Raw genomic sequence first — 18,196 nt, 5'->3', positions numbered from 1 at the left:
TGCACATAATGATGAAGTATTAACCAATTTAAAAATTTGATTCCAAGTTTCCTCAGAAATTGAAATCTGCAGATCAGGTTGCCAAGCGTTTTTAATTTTGTTTAAAGGGACCTTATTTATTCCTGATAATCTACCATAAATCTTAGATATTGAAGCATCATAGAAAGGCTTCAAATTAAAAATTACATCTAATAAGTTCTTATCAGGACATAGGGAAGCTATGTACTTGAGATCAGAGAAAATCTCCAATTTGCAAATATCGAGAAAAGTGAGTTTTTGGCAAATTATATTTAGTTACCAATTGTTCAAACGTTAAGAAAGTTCCTCCAACAAACAGATCCTGAAAACGAGTAACGCCCAATCTATCCCATTCTTTAAAAACTATATCAGTCATAGAAGGTTTAAAGAAAAAATTAGCAAAAATGGGACTAGACAAAGAAAAACTCAGTAAACCATAGTATTTTCTAAATTTTAACCAAATCCTCAAAGCATGTTTAACTACCAAATTATCAGTTAATTTATTTATTGATAAAGGAAGTGAAGAGCCAAGCAAAGAAATAATAGAAATTTTTTTAACAGAATTAACTTCCAAAGAGACCCATACTGGACAGCCCTAAGTCCTGAAGAAGGGCCCTGACCCAAAACGTTGACTGCCTGCTTTTCTCCACTGATGCTGCCTTGCCTGCTGAGTTCCTCCAGCATCCATAGTGTTAGACTAGTCCTTAATTCCAGCTGGCAACATGGAAAAGGAAGAGCAGCACAACAGGATTCAGCCATTGTTCTGGAAGAGCAACTGATATAAGAGCACTATATTTGATCTATATCTACCATTACACAGTACACAAGGAATTCCACAATCTTCCTCATCTCTGTCCTCAATAACAATCATCTGAATATCTTCCTTCAATCTAGCTTCATAGGTCTTGGCCTAACTGACTGTACATCCTTCTACTTGCACACATTAAGGGAGATGAGGCTGCGATGAGTCACTACTTTCTAACTTCAGCTGAACCACACCCCTAATTTTGATCTGAATACCTCAACTACTAAAGGAGTAACCATCCCTCCCATCCTTCAGGACTGAGCAGGCGTACTGCCTGCTCAGTCCTGAAGGGCCCTGACCCAAAAAGTTGACCACCAGCACTACACCATGTACAATTTGTTATCCAAATATTATAATCTTCAATAATTATTAAAAAAAACATTGGGCAGATTTTATGGGGATAATCCAGCTTTACTTTGAAATATCAGCATTTTTCTGGATTTCCTTGCATGCATGTATGAACACTGAATTCTGAACTTCTGACAGCTGTCTACCTGCAATTCTATGACAGTGCTCAGAAGAAGGACTAATGGAATCCATCAATGGAGCACAAAGTTGTCGAGCATCCCCTGTATTATTTATGTTGGGAAATCTGCTTGTGCCAGGTTAGACCGCTTCTCCAACCCCCCCCCCCCCCCCCCCCCCATAGGAAGTATTCTTCCATCTAAAAGGAAGCAATGAAGACAAAGTATTTTGGGTTTGTATATTTGAATATTTTTCAGTTTTCTTAAAAATATTTAATACTTTAGGATTGTTCCTTAATGTCAGAAACAATCAGTTTTTTTTTATGACTGGCTAACCCAGGAGTGTGACTTAGCCTGGTTTCAAAGTTTTTCAGCAGGTCTACGGGTAAACTCCCTCACTGCCATTCCACCCCCCCCCCCCACCCCCAATAGACAGAGAGAGAGAGAGAGAGAGAGAGAGAGACACACACTTCCCCATAGTTACGTCTGTCATTGTCACTGTCATTCAGAATGTTTTCATCAGGAGAGCTGCAGAGTTAAATGCAAACATTTAAACATTGAGCACAGGTGACCCATCTACATCTGCAACTAGATCGAGATTGATTTTTCTTAAGTAAACAGTTGGAGTGAAATAGTTGTTAGAATAAATAATCACTAAATATATTTTCAGCAGCTGCTTATATCACAAGTACAAACTTCTTGTGTTAAACCATTCACTGGAATTAAAATATATGCTGTTGAAAATCCTAGGGTTTCCACCTTGTTTTAACTGAGATGGGAATTTTAGGGATTACTGTTTTAGCATCTACTCTTAGAAATTTTCGCACTTATTTTGCATCAATATTTCTGGCAATGTAGGTTGCCTTGATGACTTTATAATCAAATTAAAATCCTTATGGAAAATAAAGCCAGCACCTATAAGATTTTCTTTTTGGAAGAGAAAGGCAATGAATTAAAACTGAACAAGAGACACTGTAATAATCAAATAATTAGGTTGTGCAGTTCTAAGACACAAGTACTATGAGATAGGATGGTGCAAATGATATATAGTTGGCAGCTCTGTAGTGGCTGCGATGACAAAAATGGAACAAGCTTCTGATAAAACACAACATACACTGTCCCAACTATTTCTGGTATCTTGAGCAGCTGACACTTAATGATACTTTAATACAAATATGTGGCAAACTTGCTTAAAATCAGTGAAGAAATTACCATTTGCAATGAAGAGATAAAATTTAGGTATAATTAAGGTTAAAAATAGCAAAAGTCTGTAATTATTTGGATGCAAAACTGACATCAATTTTAAGAAAATAAAAACAGTAACAGAAATCACAGCTAGAGAGAGAGCAGCTTTTAAATTTGGCACTATTTGGATCAACCAATGTGTAAAGACTTCCCAGTTTTCCACATGGCCAACTCAAATCATTGAATGCTAACTAATGTATTTACCAAATATAAACCCATTGTACAGCTCCATTAAAATATGAATAATTCTGAGCAATGTAGACATTTCTGGGGATATTTGTGTATTCCAGTTTAGTAAATCACCCTCTTAGTGTTCAAGCAGAAATATAGTTGTCTTAAGAAAACTGGGAACTAAGATAATATTTAATAATAGCTTCAGTTGTTTGATCGTGGGTTATTCAAAAGATATCATTTGAAATCAGGATTATCATTTTTCATTGTGCCAAACACAGACATGTTATTTAGTTTTGCATTATTAAACCTTTTCATTATGTTATACTAATAGTGTCTGTGGTCTCTAAGTTAAATGACACCTACTGCAAGTCTGAAACACGGCAGACTAATAACACATGCTCATTGAAAGTTGAGTCAAATATTGCTGGTTGTATTGATAGGGGAAAAAATATCATGGTTCACAAATGTAACAGCTGATACTTCTTTGCATATGCTAAGAATTATTATGCCCATTTGAAGGACCCTATGTAATACTTGGTTGCTCTGCACGTAACCCATTTTACAGAGGGAAACAGGAGCAGGAATAGGCCAGCCTCACTTTTCAAACCTGCCCCACAATTAAATTCCTATGCCACTTCCCCATAGCCCACAATTCTGTGATCTTTCAAAAACTTATCTACACGTGTTAAATATATTGAATGAGACTACAGCAATAACAATTAACAAATTAAGCATATGAAATAGATTTGCTTGAGGTCAACTGGGCATTCAAACTCCATGAGCTGCTTTGTGTCTTTGATTACGTTGCAAAACTTTTCAGATTATGTAGTAAACTGAATGTGAATTTCAAGTATTCTAAATTCTGAATGTGCTTCTTAAAGCCTTCAAAAAATGAATATAAAATTATAGAATGACACAGCACAGAAGGTGCACAAAAGCACATGTGCTTTTATAACATGGTGTGTTCATTGCAGTATCTGTTGTTCACTGTTAATATCATAGTTTTTTACTCTACCAGAGGTTATTTCCATATTGTGTTGGTTTTGGCATGTAGCTTCACATAAAGTAATCAAAGAAATTCACTAGCAAATAAAATTATTTATCTTGTAGCAGAAAGATAGATTTAAATTGCCCACATTCTTAGCCTTGGGATGGGGGTAGGGATGTTGTGGGCTGGGGGAGGGTCTTGTTTTCTTGTCTCTTGGCAAGTTACATGCCCTGAACCAGCACTTGCATGCTTTTGGCCAGCACACTATCAGACAGCTCAAATGCCACAGTTAATAGCTGATGAGGGATGAAGTGAAGTAGAAGATGATAACATGCAGTGGCCAGCAGTGCATTTGTGGAGTTAAGAGGAGCGTATCTGTCCCTCTGGGCTCAACAAAGGTATAACTTTGAGTAGTCTAGAAGTGATCACTAACCAACCAGTGAGCATTAGTTTGCTTAAAGACAGGACACATGAATGGATCAAGTGTGGCAAATATCCCTTCATGTGCCCCATAAAATTGAAATTCTGGTTCTAATTAGAATTCTTTATCCCATTTTGCACCAGCCAACTTGCTACCTTGACATTTAAGCTCTTCAGCTGTCCATTGGAAGGCCTCTTTAAAAATGGCAGCAAGTGGACTATAATTTAGTACTAAGCCTGTCTTGAGACGATTATCACCTGGTTAATATCAATTTCAAATATTTAAAATCAGCCTCAAAGAGGCACAATGCTGCAAAAAGAATGCTTAGATATTCAGTGTTGGTACAGGCTTTCTCAGGACAAGAACAGAGTTTATAAGATGTACTCTGAAGGCGTAGTACTCTATTTCAACAAAATTACAAAAAATAATGTTCAAATTTAGCTCTCAACTTTATATTGGAATTTACTACTCAGTAGCTGTGTATTTTTATTTCCAACATCAACTTTTCTTCAATTGAACCAAAATTGTCATTCGAAGATATTAATGTTAACTCCTGCCATTGTGTTTTTTGTAATTGCCTTGTGCACAGCAATTTGTTGTGATTTCCAAATTCACTTCCCTTGATTTAGAAACTGAAGCTTTGAAGAAGTAGGGCTGGACCAGCAGCTTTTTCACATCCAAAAATTCTTTGAATTTTTACTGGTAACTAATTCCAGAAACCAAAAACGCTTGTGTAATTCTAGTTAGTACAGTAGCATTCTGCTCATTTGTAAAAGAAAGTTGCCACTTGAGCAAAACTAATGTCAATGTAACTATGTAAGATGTAAATTGTAACATTGGGTTTGGATGTCCGTATATTCTTGTATTGCCTTGTATTTTCTCGGAATGGAACGTGCAATCGTGTGTTATATTAACTCATATCTTTTTGTACATTAAAACATTAATTATAAACTCAGAAATAAAACTTGACTGCAACAATGTCAACACTACTGATTTCACAAAATTCATCTGTAAACATTTCATGAGACAACTTTATGTTTACAGCTTTTACTGTGGAACAAAATAAATTTCTTCAAGTTGTTAGTTTCCATTTGGTCTTCCAAGGTCACTTTATTTTGTGAGAACCACATTCAATGTTTCTCTGTTGATAAAGGAACAGAACTGACAGATTATTGCTGTCAAAATAGGGGTGTGTCAGCTTCCTAAAGCAGTGATACAACACATGCTGTCTTACTCTATTTTTAAACTAGCTGTTCTCTGCTGTGGAAACTTAACCAGTATTAGCTGAGCCCTTTTCCTGAATACATATACAGTAATGAACATACAACTTTATTGTTTAAATGTTATTTAACAGCCTATTGTTTACATTTAATTGAAAAATTCTATTTGTTGGATTAATCTGTCTGCTGTATGAATAGTGGAGTTGCAGATATGTCCAGTGAAAGTGATTCTGGACGTCGACCTTCAGCAACGACTGTCAGTACAGTAGCTGTCCAAACAGGAGACTCAAGAATTGTAGTAGCTATACTAAAGGCAAGTTTTCTCCTTTTAAAGTTAACTATGCTGTGCTTTTATTGTTCTTTGATATAGAGAATTGAACTTTGTTGAATTTGGCTGATCATTCACATAAAAGTCTACATGCTTCTGCATTAAGTGGCTTTCTCAAAGTTTTAACCTTAAGCATTTTGCAGGTACTCATTACAGTTTGATTATATGTAAAACAACAATTCAAAGTAAGAGTCATGGCCATCCTGATCTGTCAAATAATTATTCTTTTTATTTCAGTCTGGGATGTGCGTGGAACTTCAGCTTGTTGAATCAAAACCAAATCTACTCGAGATTGGCAGTAATCTGGATGAAACCAAGAAATTACTGAATGAACATGAGATCCTTCTAGTTAAACTGAAGGTAAGGGGACAGAGTATGCCCAGATAATCATTAATTGGCAGGATTCATATCACACAAGCTCTGAAGTTAACCTATGTATGTGTGTTCCACCCAAAGCTAACATTAAAGCCAAATCTGTATTAATTGTTGACACAGAAAAATACATGCTCATGAGATTAAATGAGAGAAAATAAAACCGTAGGAAAGAGCTACTGTCATTTGGTTGTACCATTGACTTTTGTGTTGCGAGTACAGATTTAGGAAGGGAAAATCTGGATGCTATGATCACAATGGTTCCACTATAATTGAATCCAGTTGGATTGGTAAGGTTAGTTGGAGAGCATTGCATCAGCATGGATCAGGCAAGCAATTTTGTTCTTTGTTGGGTATCCCTGTCTTTGGTCACATTCCCTCCAATATGGCTGGCTGTGTTAAAGGGTAGACAGAGTTTTCTGCCATTTCAAGTCAAAACATGTCTCAATTTCCAAAAGGCTTTTGCTAATGTATTGCACAAAAGATTTGTTACATGAAGCAAGTGCTCATGGATTAGGAGAGATATATTAGCAGAGTTGCAGTATTGGTTAAACAGCAGAAATAGTGGTAGGAATAAATAGGTCTTTTTCAGATTGGCAAGCTGTTGCAAAGATCACCACTGGGCCCTCAGCCATTTACAATCTGTATTAATGACCTGGATGAAAAGGCAGAGTGTAATGTTTCTAAGCTTGCTGATGATTCAAGGGCAGGATGTCAAAGAGTCATAGAGTACTACAGCACAGAAACAGGCCCTTTGGCCCATCTAGTCCATATTGCCTGAACTTCTGTCTAGTCCCATCTACCTGCACCCGGATCATATCCCACCAAACCCCTCCCATCCATGTAGCTATCCAAACCTCTCTTAAATGTTACAATTGAACCTGCATCTACCACTTCTGCTGGCAGCTGATTCCACACTTGCACCACCCTCTGAGTGAAGAGGTGTCCCCTCAGCTTCCCCTTAAATTGGTATTGGTTTATTATTGTCATATTTACCTTTCACCCTAAACCTATGACCTCCAGTTCTAGTCTCACCCAACCTTAGGGGAAAAAGCCTGCATGTATTCGCCCTATCTCTACCCCTCATAATTTTGTATACCTCTATAAAATCTCCCCTCATTCTCCTGTGCTCCAGGGAATAAAGTCCTAACCTATTCAACCTTCCCCCATAACTCATGTCCTCAAGTCCCAGCAACATCCTTGTAAATTTTCTCTGCACTCTTTCAAGCTTATTGATATTTTTCTGTACGTAAAAACCAGAACTGCACACAATACTCTAAATTTGGCCTCACCAATATCTTGTACAACTTCAACATAACATCCCAACTCCTGTACTCCATGCCCTGATTTATGAAGGTCAAAATGCCAAAAGCCCTCCTTACGACCCTATCTACCTGTGACACCACTTTCAATGAACTATGGATCTGTATTCCCAGGTTGCTTTGATCTACTGCACACCTCAGAGCCCTACCATGCGCCGTGTAAGTCTTAACCTGGTTTGTCCTCCCAAAGTGCAACACCTCACACTTGTCTGCATTAAAGTCCATCTGCCATTTTTCAGTCCATTTTCCTAGATGGTCAAGATCACACTGCAAGCTTTGATAGCCTTCTTTGCTGTCCACTATGCCACCAATCTTGGTGTCATTTGCAAACTTGCTGATCCAGTTTACCACGTTATTATCCAAATCATTAATATAGATGATAAACAACAACAGACCCAGCACAGATCCCTGCAGCGCACCACTAGATATGGACCTCCAGTCAGAGAGACAATCATCTACTACCACTCTCTGGCTTTTCCCGCTAAGCCAATTGACTACTTCATCCTGAGTGCTAAGCGACTTAACCTTCTGGACCAGCCTTCCATGTGGAACCTTGTCAAAGGCCTTGTTAAAGTCCATGTAGACAACATCCACTGCCTTTCCTTCGTCGACCTTCTTGATAACCTCCTCAAAAAAACTCTTTCAGATTGGTTAGACATGACATACCACGCACAAAGACATGTTGACTATCCCTGATCAGGCCCTGCCTATCTAAATACTTATATATCCTGTCCCTTAGAATACCTTCCAATAATTTACCCATGACTGGTGTCAGGCTCATTGGCCTATAATTTCCCGGCCTATTGTTGGAGCCTTTCTTGAACAACTGAACAACATTAGCTATCCTCCAGTTCTCCAGCACCTCACCCGTGGCTAAGGGCATTTTAAATATCTCTGTCAAGGCCCCTGCAATTTCTGCACTGTGTGCCATGAACCATGAGAAAGATGCAAAGAGTTTATAAAAGAGCATTGCCAGGTTGAACATGTGGACAAGCAGGTGGCAGACGGAATATAATGTGGGAAATTGTGAAGTTATTAATTTTCGTAGGAAAAAAAGAATATCAAATATTTTAAATGGTGAGAAACTACTCAGTTTTGCTTCACAGAGGAATCTTAATAAAATAAAATGCATCAGGTAAACATGCAAGCAAAACAAGTAAGGAAAAAGGCAAATAGTGTGTTCTTTACTATTGGGGCTGAAGTTCTTGCTGCAGTGTTGGGCTTTGCTGCTGAAGCTGAAGCCTCATCCAGCAAGTTCTCTTCATGGTACATTCAAAAAGTGAGTGGGAACTTAATTCAGAGGTCAGTGGGAAGCACAAGTAACTTACAACTGATTGCATTACTGGAATGTTGACTGTTAAGCCAGGGGTGCTGTGAAGCCTTGGTATCACCATACCAACAATGTACCATGTTTACAAGGGAGGATGGGGATCTTTGGTTGGGATTGTTCCGATTGCTACAGGTATTTTCAAAAACTGGTGGAACGTGTGCATCTGAACAAAAAATTACCAGGTCAGACTAGGGAGGAAGAAAGGTTGTAAGTGGGCTGAGAGAAACCTCTATTCTAATTTTCATCACTTCACTGTCTGCATACCTGAGTGGCTGCCAGATGGGCCACTCCGCAAGATTAATATTCTCACTCTTGATTTCAAACCTCTTGGTGGTGTCTCACTTTCTCCAGCAATACCAGCCGTCAAAATTAGACTCTTGCACATCAGTTACCAGAAGCCAGTTATCCTCAGCTGGCTTGACCCTGAGGACTGGAATTCCCTTTCTAATTGTTTCCCCCTTATTAATTCTTCTCCTTATGCCCTAACACCTATCTCTGAGCTTTTGGTTGCCTATCCTAATAGCTCCTTACATGGGTATGTGTAAAATTTTGTTTGTTAATGTCCTAATTCTGTCGAGTGAAGTGGGTGTTGGGTAAGAAGGAGGATGGAGCTGCAGTAAGGTAGCATATCAATGTAAAATTTGTTCAGTGCAGCGTCAGCCGTAACCATAATTTCACAGCACATCATCTTTTTGTACATCTCTTGCTAGTGGCTGAAATAATTTTCAAATGTTCCCATCAAATATCACCCCTCCACTGCGCAGTGTTTTCATCATGATGATTTGGTCTGGTCAAATTTAGAAGCACAGAACTACTTCCTTGTGAATATTATTCACCGATTACTTCCCTCCTCCTCTGAATGGTCAATATATCCACAGCCACTTCCTAGCTGTGCAATTTAACATAATCCTCCTCCTCCCTTTAATGATCAAACAGTACATTGACTCCCTGCAGGTCCAACTAACTCCTCTCCATCCATCCTCCTCTTTGCCCAACACCCACTTCTGCTTCTTTGGCTCCCTCATCATCTCCATTCTTACCCAATGGACAGGTGGAGCAAATACAGGATTGGATGTAAAAACTCAAACTAGTGGAACTTAAAATAATCAAGCAAGTAGTGACAAGTTAAAATCCAAGTGGTGATAGAAGTATTTCTCACTGTATGTTCACACAATGTCAATGCAGAACAAATAACAAGTAATTTAGGTACATTTAAAAACAACAATAAAATTTCTGCACAGAGGTCTGCCACCTGGAATATCTTCTCCTTTTTAGCTCTTCTGGTAATATCACTTCTGTAAGGTTGAGGTGGTCTGAATGTTACCTGAAGCAATAAGTTTGGAACGAGCTGCAAACCACTGATTCATAGAGATTCATAGAGTTGTACAACATGAAATAAGCCCTTCAGCCCAACTCACGCATGTCAGCCAAGGTGCCTATCTATGTTAACCCCGTTTGCTTGCATTTGGCCCATATCCCTCTAAATCTTTCCTTGTCCCAATGTATTTTAAATGTTTTATTGTACTGTTGCTACCATCTCCTCTGGTAGCTTGTTCTACATACCCACCATCACTCTTTAAATTTTTCCCCTCTCACCTTAAACCCTCTAGTTTTAGACTCCCCTACTTTGGGGGAAAAAGACTGTGACTATCTATCCTATCCTTGCCCCTCATAATTTTATAAACCTCTGTAAGGTCACCTCTCAATCACTTTTGCTCTGGGGTAAATAGTCCCAACCTATCCAATCTCTCCTCAGCTCAAGCCCTCTAGTCCAGGCAAAATTCCTGTGGATCTTTTCTGCAACCTCTCTAGCTAATCACATTCTTCCTTTCACGTGGCAACCAGAACTGCATACAATACTCCAAGCGTGACCTAACCAATGACTTGTACAGTTTGTAAAATGATATCAAAACAATGCTCCAGCTGATGAAGGCCAGCAAACCATATGCCTTCTTTACCGCCCTGTCTACCTGTGTTGCCACATTCAGAGAACTATGTACTTGTGCCCTAAGGTCTTGCTGTTCAATAACACTCCCAGGGCCCTGTCATTCACTGTGTATGTCTTAGCCTGGTTTAACTTCCCAAAATGCATCACTTCGTACTCGTCTGAGTTAAATTCCATCAACCATTCATTTGCCCACTTTTCCATTTGATCGAGATCCTGTTGTAACCTTAAACATCCTTCTTCACTGCCCACTATACTAGCAATTTTGGTGTCATCTGCAAATTACTAATAAATGCCACCAACATTATCTTCTAAATCATTGAGATATGTATATGTGTGTGTGTATGTGTGTATATATATATGTGTGTGTATATATATATATATGTGTGTGTGTGTATATATATATATATATATATATATATATATATATATATAAAATAAATCCCTCCTGCACACTACTGGTTACAGATTTCCAATCTGGAAGGCAAACCTCCACTACCACCTTCACCTTCTGTCTCCCACCACCAAGCCAATTTTGTGTCCAGTTTGCTATCTCACGCTGGATCCCATGTATTGTGGGCCAGCCTACCATACACAACCTTGTCAAAGGCTTGCTGAAGTCATGTTGACAATGTCCACCACCTTGCCCTTGTCAACCCTCTTGGTTATCTCCTCAAAAATTTTAGTCAAATTTGTGAGACGTGATCTCGCATGGACAAAGCCATGCTGATTGTCCCTAATCAGCCCTTGCCTATCCAACTGCAAATAAATCCTGTTCCTCAGAATTCCCTTCAGTAACCTTCCCACCGCTGATGTAAGTCTCACTGGTCTGTATTTCCCTGGCTTGTCCTTGAAGTCCTTCTTAAATATTAGCCATACTCCAATCTTCTGGTACCTCACCATGGCTAATAAAGATATGAAAATCTCTGCCAGGACTCCAGCAATCTCCTCCCCTGTTTCCCACAATGTCCTAGGAAACACATGATCAGGCCCCAGGGATTTATCTACTTTTATGCACTTGAACACTTACTACGTCGTAATGTCGATACACTTCAGGATATCACTGTCCTCTTCCCTGAACTCACCAGCTTCCATGTCCTTCTCCACGGTAAAAATCAGGTGTGAAGTATTCATTTAAGACGTTATCCATCTCCCATGGCTCCACACATAGATTACCGCACTGATCCTTAACTGGACCTACTCTCTCACTAGTTACCCTTTTGCTCTTAATGTACTTTTAGTAACCTTTAGGATCCAGCTGTCTCATCTGACACAATGCCTCCTTTTTCTTGATTAGGGCCTCAATATTCCTTATCATCCAGGGTTCCCTAATCCTGCCAGTCTTGGCCTTCACTCTAATAGGAACATGCTAGCCCTGAACTTTTCCTATCTCACTTTTAAAAGCCTTCCACTTGTCAGACTACCTGCTAACAGCCTCTCACAATCAATCTTTGCAAGTTCCTGTCTAATGCCATCAAAATTAGCCCTACCTCATTTAGGACTTTAACTTGTGGACCAGTTTTTAGACTACTTGTGGACCAGATATTTTTTTCCACAAATATCTTGAAACTAATAGAATTATGGTCACTGGTCTCGAAGTGCTCTCCCACTGCCACATCAGCCATTTCCCAGCCTCATTCCTAAGAGGAGGTCTAGTGTAGCCCCTTCTCTATGTGCCATCTGCAAATTGTCTCAGAAAACTTTCCTGGATGCACTCGGCAAATTCTGCCCAGTTTCATCGCTCAGCCAGCAATCTATTTAATCCCAGAAAATTTAGGTTTTGCAAATTAGTCTGAAGGTCCATAACTTGGCAATCTTTTCAGAAATACCTTCTCATTTGGATTATGATTCTGTGTTTGTTTAAGCACAACATTCATATTGGTGCCTAATGGTTACTTTGCAGATAGATTTGGCCACAGACCCTTGGGGCAAAATGGAGGGGAAACATTTCTGTATTTATGGCTGTATAGTGTTCAACATGCCAGGGCTCAAATTCATGGCCAAATTGCAAAAATGATCCATTCCATAACATTAGAATCTATTTTTGCAAAAATTCGCTGGGAAGACTGTGCTTTCTCCAATATACTCTTCACTAGTTTTCAAAATCTGCTATTATAGGACTACCTTCCAATCAGATCAGTTCAATTATTTTGCTTTTATCAAGGCAAAAAAAAAAGGTAATACATTCTCACAAGTACCAGACTTTAAACTACCAATGATTTAAACTGAAATAAGCTACGTAAGAGAAGTATATATCTTATTTATTTTCTGTAAACAGATGCAAAGCACAATGATGCAGATGTTTAAAGAAGTACTTAAGACTATTACTTTGGTCAGAACTTAGTCTTGGGGCATTGCTTTATCTCAATCATGAAATCAAAAACATTACCCACTTTCTCTCATTTTCGACATAACCTTTCTTCCTCTATTTCAACTATTAAACTATTTTCTCTTAAACTATGTAATTGTAACTGTCTCAGACACCTTGTCGCAAAGAAATAATCAATGTTCTTAAAAATCGCTGATAAAATGAATTACCCTACATATTGCTTTCTTGTCAGTCATTTTAAGTTGACAATCTTCAACATTGACATCATAACATGAGGGAATAAATATGTTCCCCTCATGGTGAGGAAAAGAAACTGTACTCTTAATGGCCTGCTCTGTAACAGTGGAAGTAGTCTTATTTCTACCTATAACTTTTGTATTCCTCACATCATTCTGTTGAATGTGTGCTTTATCGTCTTTACTATAAAGGAGTGACTAAAGCAATACAGATACTGCCTGACCTGCTGCATATTTCCATCCTTTTATGTTTTTATTTCAGTTTTCCAACATCTGCAGGGGTTTTTTTTTGCTTTTTGAACACAGTATTTTTATGCAGCTGAATTCCTTTTTATTTTTTTCTTCTGAAACCTGCATTCTAAGCTCCATGTTTATAAAATCCAAAATGTTTACCTGCATTTGCAATTTCAGGATATTGACCTGGATTTTCCTGCCACCGGGTCACTGCTTGTACTCAATGCCCATGGTAATCATTGCACTCATCTTGTTTAAATCCCTACAATCAAACTTGCTTAGCCAGGAGGTCAGAACACTGAAACACAGAATGGCAGCAGGACATAATGGGTTAGTGTTGCTGCCTCATAGCTCTGGGTGCTGTCTGTGTGGAGTTTGCATTTTCTGTCTATGAACAGGTGAGTTTCCTCCAGGTGCTTCATTTTCCTTTCACTTCCCATTGAAGTGCCAGTAGGTTAATTGGCTACTGTAAACTATCCCTTAGCGTAGGTTAATGGGAAAAAGAATCAAAGGGGGAGTTCATGGGCATGTGTGACCACAGGTGAACAAGAGAAGGGAGAATGGGACTGATAGGATCGTCCTGCTGGAAAACTGCGTAAACTTGATGGGCCATAAATAAGTTTAGGATCCATATCAGGAATCTTTTATTAAAAAGTTGGAAGTTCAGTCAACTGACTTTTTAATTGGATAACAGTCAAAAACACTGAGAATCTTTGAAAAAAGACAAATGAATATGAAATGTTCTTTTCAAATAGATAAGCTCGATTGGGCCAGATGGGTCATTTATTGTATCCGATGCTCTTGGTCTGGCCTCCTGTACATCGGTGAGACCTGACGCAAATTGGGTGACCACTTCATTGAGCACCTACGCTCTGTCTGCCGCAAAAGCCAGGATCTCCCGGTGGCTAGCCCTTCAATTCCACTTCCCACTCCCATAGTGACATGTCTATCCACGGCCTCCTCTACTGCCACGTTGAGGCGAGACACAGGTTGAAGGAGCAAAACCTCATATTTCGCCTTGGTAGTCTGCAACCTGACGGCCTCAACATCGATTTCTCTAACTTCCGCTAACCCATCACCCCTTTCACCCCCCCTTTCTTCCCCCCCACCTTTGTTTTCCCTCATTCCTGTGGCCCCCCTCACCCCTTCTCTTTCCCCTCCCCTGCCCTCATGGCCTGCCTATCTATTCCCCACCTCCTTCCCTTTATTCCGTGGTCCATTGTCCTCTCCTACCGGATTCCTCCTTCTACCTTTCAGCCCTTTGCCTCTTCTGCCTATCATCTCTCAGCTTCTTACATCACTCCCTTTTATCCCTCTCCCCCACCCACCTACCTTTGCCTTCTCACCTGGACTCACCTTTCACCTGCCAACTTGTGCTCCTCCCCCTCCCCTGACCGTCTTATTTCTGGTTTCTGCCCTCTTCCTTTCTGGTCCTGATGAAGGATCTTGACCCAAAACGTTGACTGTTTATTTCCCTCTATAGATGCTTCTTCACCTGCTGAGTTCCTCCAGCATTTTGTGTGTGTTGGGCCAAATAGTCTTTTTTTCATCTAAATTTATTTTATGATTTAAAATGGGCTATTATACATACATAAATGTAAAATGATACAAGAACTATGAGAAGAATTTGCAGATAACCATGTTGTTTCCATCTTTGTTACTGACAACTGAACCATTTGTTTGAAAGATAGTTTTGAAACTCTTGCACTTGAAACAATTATAGATTTATTACAACATATGTAGCACAATTCCACAGAAATTAATCCTGCCCATATGCTACATATGTTATTAACATTCAATAATCTTTTTTCTAGATTGAGATTATATGTTAAAATGGATGGTATTGCAAATTACAGTTTGGCTATCTGCAAAGTTTTCTTTGGAATGCATGACTAAACTGACACAATACCAGCTGTTCATTGTTTAGTTCCTCGTAAAATGTAACTACTTACGAAGAACTGGAACACCGGCATTCTTTAGAAATTTGGTCATTGTAATGTAGAAGTTGCTTGTTTCTTGCAGAAATAGGGTTACAATGGATTTAAGAGTTGTGGGAACATCAAAATTATAATAGTGGCTGTTGGCGAGTGCAAAGCCTTTTATTTATGAATCATAAATTTTGTTAACACAAATTTAGCTTGTAGATATTATGATTGATGATGATTCACAATCCCTGTATTTATTGGTGGTTACCATGATGACAACTTCTATAAGCAAATCTATGTCTTAAATAATTTAAAAACTGGCCTAATGCATGGAACCAATATAATAATTTAAGGCTTGAGACTAAAAATTTACTCTTTGTTACCCGGAATGTGTCAAAGTTCTAATTAATCATCATTTCGTCAGCAGAGGAAATTACCAGGCAGACAAACTGCATGCTTCCAGCTCAATTATGACTTATTTAATGTGGGAAAGAAATAGAAACTTTCACAAGTTAAATTGGATAAAATGGAGAAAGTACATTTGCCTTTAATAGAAAATTACACTTTATTCTGATCCAACATGACAATACTTGAAGACTTTTTTCCTCAGAAAATTTGAACTAACAATCTCAGAGGTTGGAGTCCACAACATTACCACTTGACTATCTGATGCTCCCAGCTTTCATTAGAGGTCTTGTTGAAATGCAAACATTTGCAGAGATCATTGTATTTACCTTATAATGGTTGGGTCCTCTGTCGATGAGTTTATGCTTATGGTTTTGTGCCACCAGTTATTGTGCAAAGGGAAATTGAAAGTTGGGAAGAGCGGAAGAATTTTTTTGCTGCATTTATTAATGGAAATTCAATGAAATTGTGTTTTTGAAAGATATTAGTACTCTGAAAGTGGGGTGGTAAGTTCCAAGTGACGTGTTATTTTAATTCTCCAATAACTCACATTCTCTTTCTTTGACTTGCTTATACAGTTCCATCAAGGCTCAATTTAAGCCGTGAAGGGTGTAATGTGCTTTATACCTTTAGGACTCGGTATTCAACAATTTCAGATAATTCTGCTATTCCTATTTACATTCCAATAGCACCCTCTTCTGTTTTGTCATAATTCCTTCTTCCTTTCATCCTGCTGCAAGCCTTCCCTTTTGTTTCCCATTCCCCCAACATTCCCTGCTTTCTCTGTTTCTTAATTGATTGTTTCTAACATTTTCTGATGAATAGATATTAACTGAAATGTTAAGTCTGTAGCTGAATGATAAAATGCCACTCAGAAAAACTGTAGATGCTGGAAATCTAAAATAAAAATGGAAAATGCTGGAAATACTGACCAGATCTGTGGGAAGAGAAACTCTGTCAACTATGTTTCTTCTTCCACAGATGTGGCCTTACCTGAATATTTCCAGCATTTTCTGTTTTCATATCAGGATAAAATGTAGCATTTATTATAAATCCCTGATTAGCCACTGAACCGAGTAACCTGCCAGACCATTTCTGAGGGCAGCTGAAGAGTCAACCATAATGTTGGGTCCATAATCAAATGCAGGCTAGAGCACGTAAGAATGACAGATTTCCGTCCCTGAAACACAGGTGTTTTGTAAGACAATTGGTAAGTTTATCGGTCATATTACTAATTGTAGCTTTTTATTCCTTTATATTAATCATTGATTTTAAATTCCCAGGTGGTTGTGGTAGAAATGAAATTCATATCTTTGAATCATTACTTACGCTTTGTGTCCACAATGAGACCATAACTCTAAATTTCTCAGCCTCTAAAAGTGCACTATTCATTTAGCTCACAGCAGGCCAACAAATATCTTGACCAAGGGACAACCACAAGAAAATTCAGTAATTCACAATGGTCTGCAAATGCACAAAGGAAATTATTTAAAGCTTGTGCTGGGAGAGGTGGGGCATTGGAAGAAGGTTGGAAGAGTAGGCTCCAATTAACAGGGCGAGAGTTGGTTGCAGGGGATCACGATGGCTGGATAGGATCTCTAGGGGATGGAGGACTGCTGGTTATGGGATAGGCTTGGGTAGAAATAATAAGTTCTTATTTAAAGGAGAACCACTAATGTTGGATTTTGAGCACCTGTCTGGGATGTGCTGAAATTGCATAGAAGGAGGCTTCACAGGCACATTGAAAGCCAGCTGTTGCATGCATGGCCCATGGACTGCATGGAATTCACATTTATGTTTAATTACAGGAGTGGCATGCAGTGGCATTCATTGCACCTGTCTGGTGTTCTCTATTGTGCTTTCATAAAGCTTGTGGTAGATCCAGAACACTAATCAAGGACTGTGCAAATTGCACACAATCCCTGATTTTCAATAAAAATTTTATTTTTCATTGAAATTGAATTGCGTATCATCTCAAAACTTGGAACTGCACAATCAGATTTCCAGGCCTGTTTCCCCCTTCACATGCTGCTTGGCCTGGCATTTTTTTGATTTTAAATGATAAGCAGCTGAATGACTGCCAACTGCTAATCTATACCTGCCCTTGACAGATAACCTGTTAACTCTTGTGCAGTACTTTAAAAATGGCCCCTGAAGTCTTCAATTAAACTTGAGGTCAGAAATCAGTAAAAGAAATGTAATTTCAAAAAATGAAAGTAAATTTACTTGATCTGGAGTCAAATATAGGCAGGACCAGATAAGGATGGTAAGTTTCCTTCACTTTTAGGCATTATTGAATAAGATATTTTTATAACATTTGATAGGTCGTGGTTTCCCTTACTGACAGTATTTCTTATTCCAGATATATTTAATTGGTGAGACTATTGAATTCAACACTAGATCAGCAGTCTTACTTGACAATAAATACCTGTCCT

At 38.6% G+C, this 18,196-nt stretch overlaps 1 protein-coding gene across 1 annotated transcript in view; it reads left to right on the top strand.

Annotated features, from left to right (window-relative positions):
- Positions 1–5,546: 5,546 nt before the first annotated feature.
- ccdc141 (coiled-coil domain containing 141) overlaps positions 5,547–18,196 on the top strand; it is a 95,402-nt gene continuing 82,752 nt past the window's right edge. Inside the window, exons 1-2 of the mRNA XM_052029793.1 lie at positions 5,547–5,648; positions 5,901–6,023. Of these exons, the coding sequence (XP_051885753.1) occupies positions 5,547–5,648; positions 5,901–6,023 (225 nt within the window). The remainder of the gene's footprint in view (positions 5,649–5,900; positions 6,024–18,196) is intronic.

This window comes from Pristis pectinata, chromosome 1, assembly GCF_009764475.1.
Source record: "Pristis pectinata isolate sPriPec2 chromosome 1, sPriPec2.1.pri, whole genome shotgun sequence".
NCBI lineage: Eukaryota > Metazoa > Chordata > Chondrichthyes > Rhinopristiformes > Pristidae > Pristis > Pristis pectinata.
This window is presented reverse-complemented; position numbering and strand designations above follow the sequence as displayed.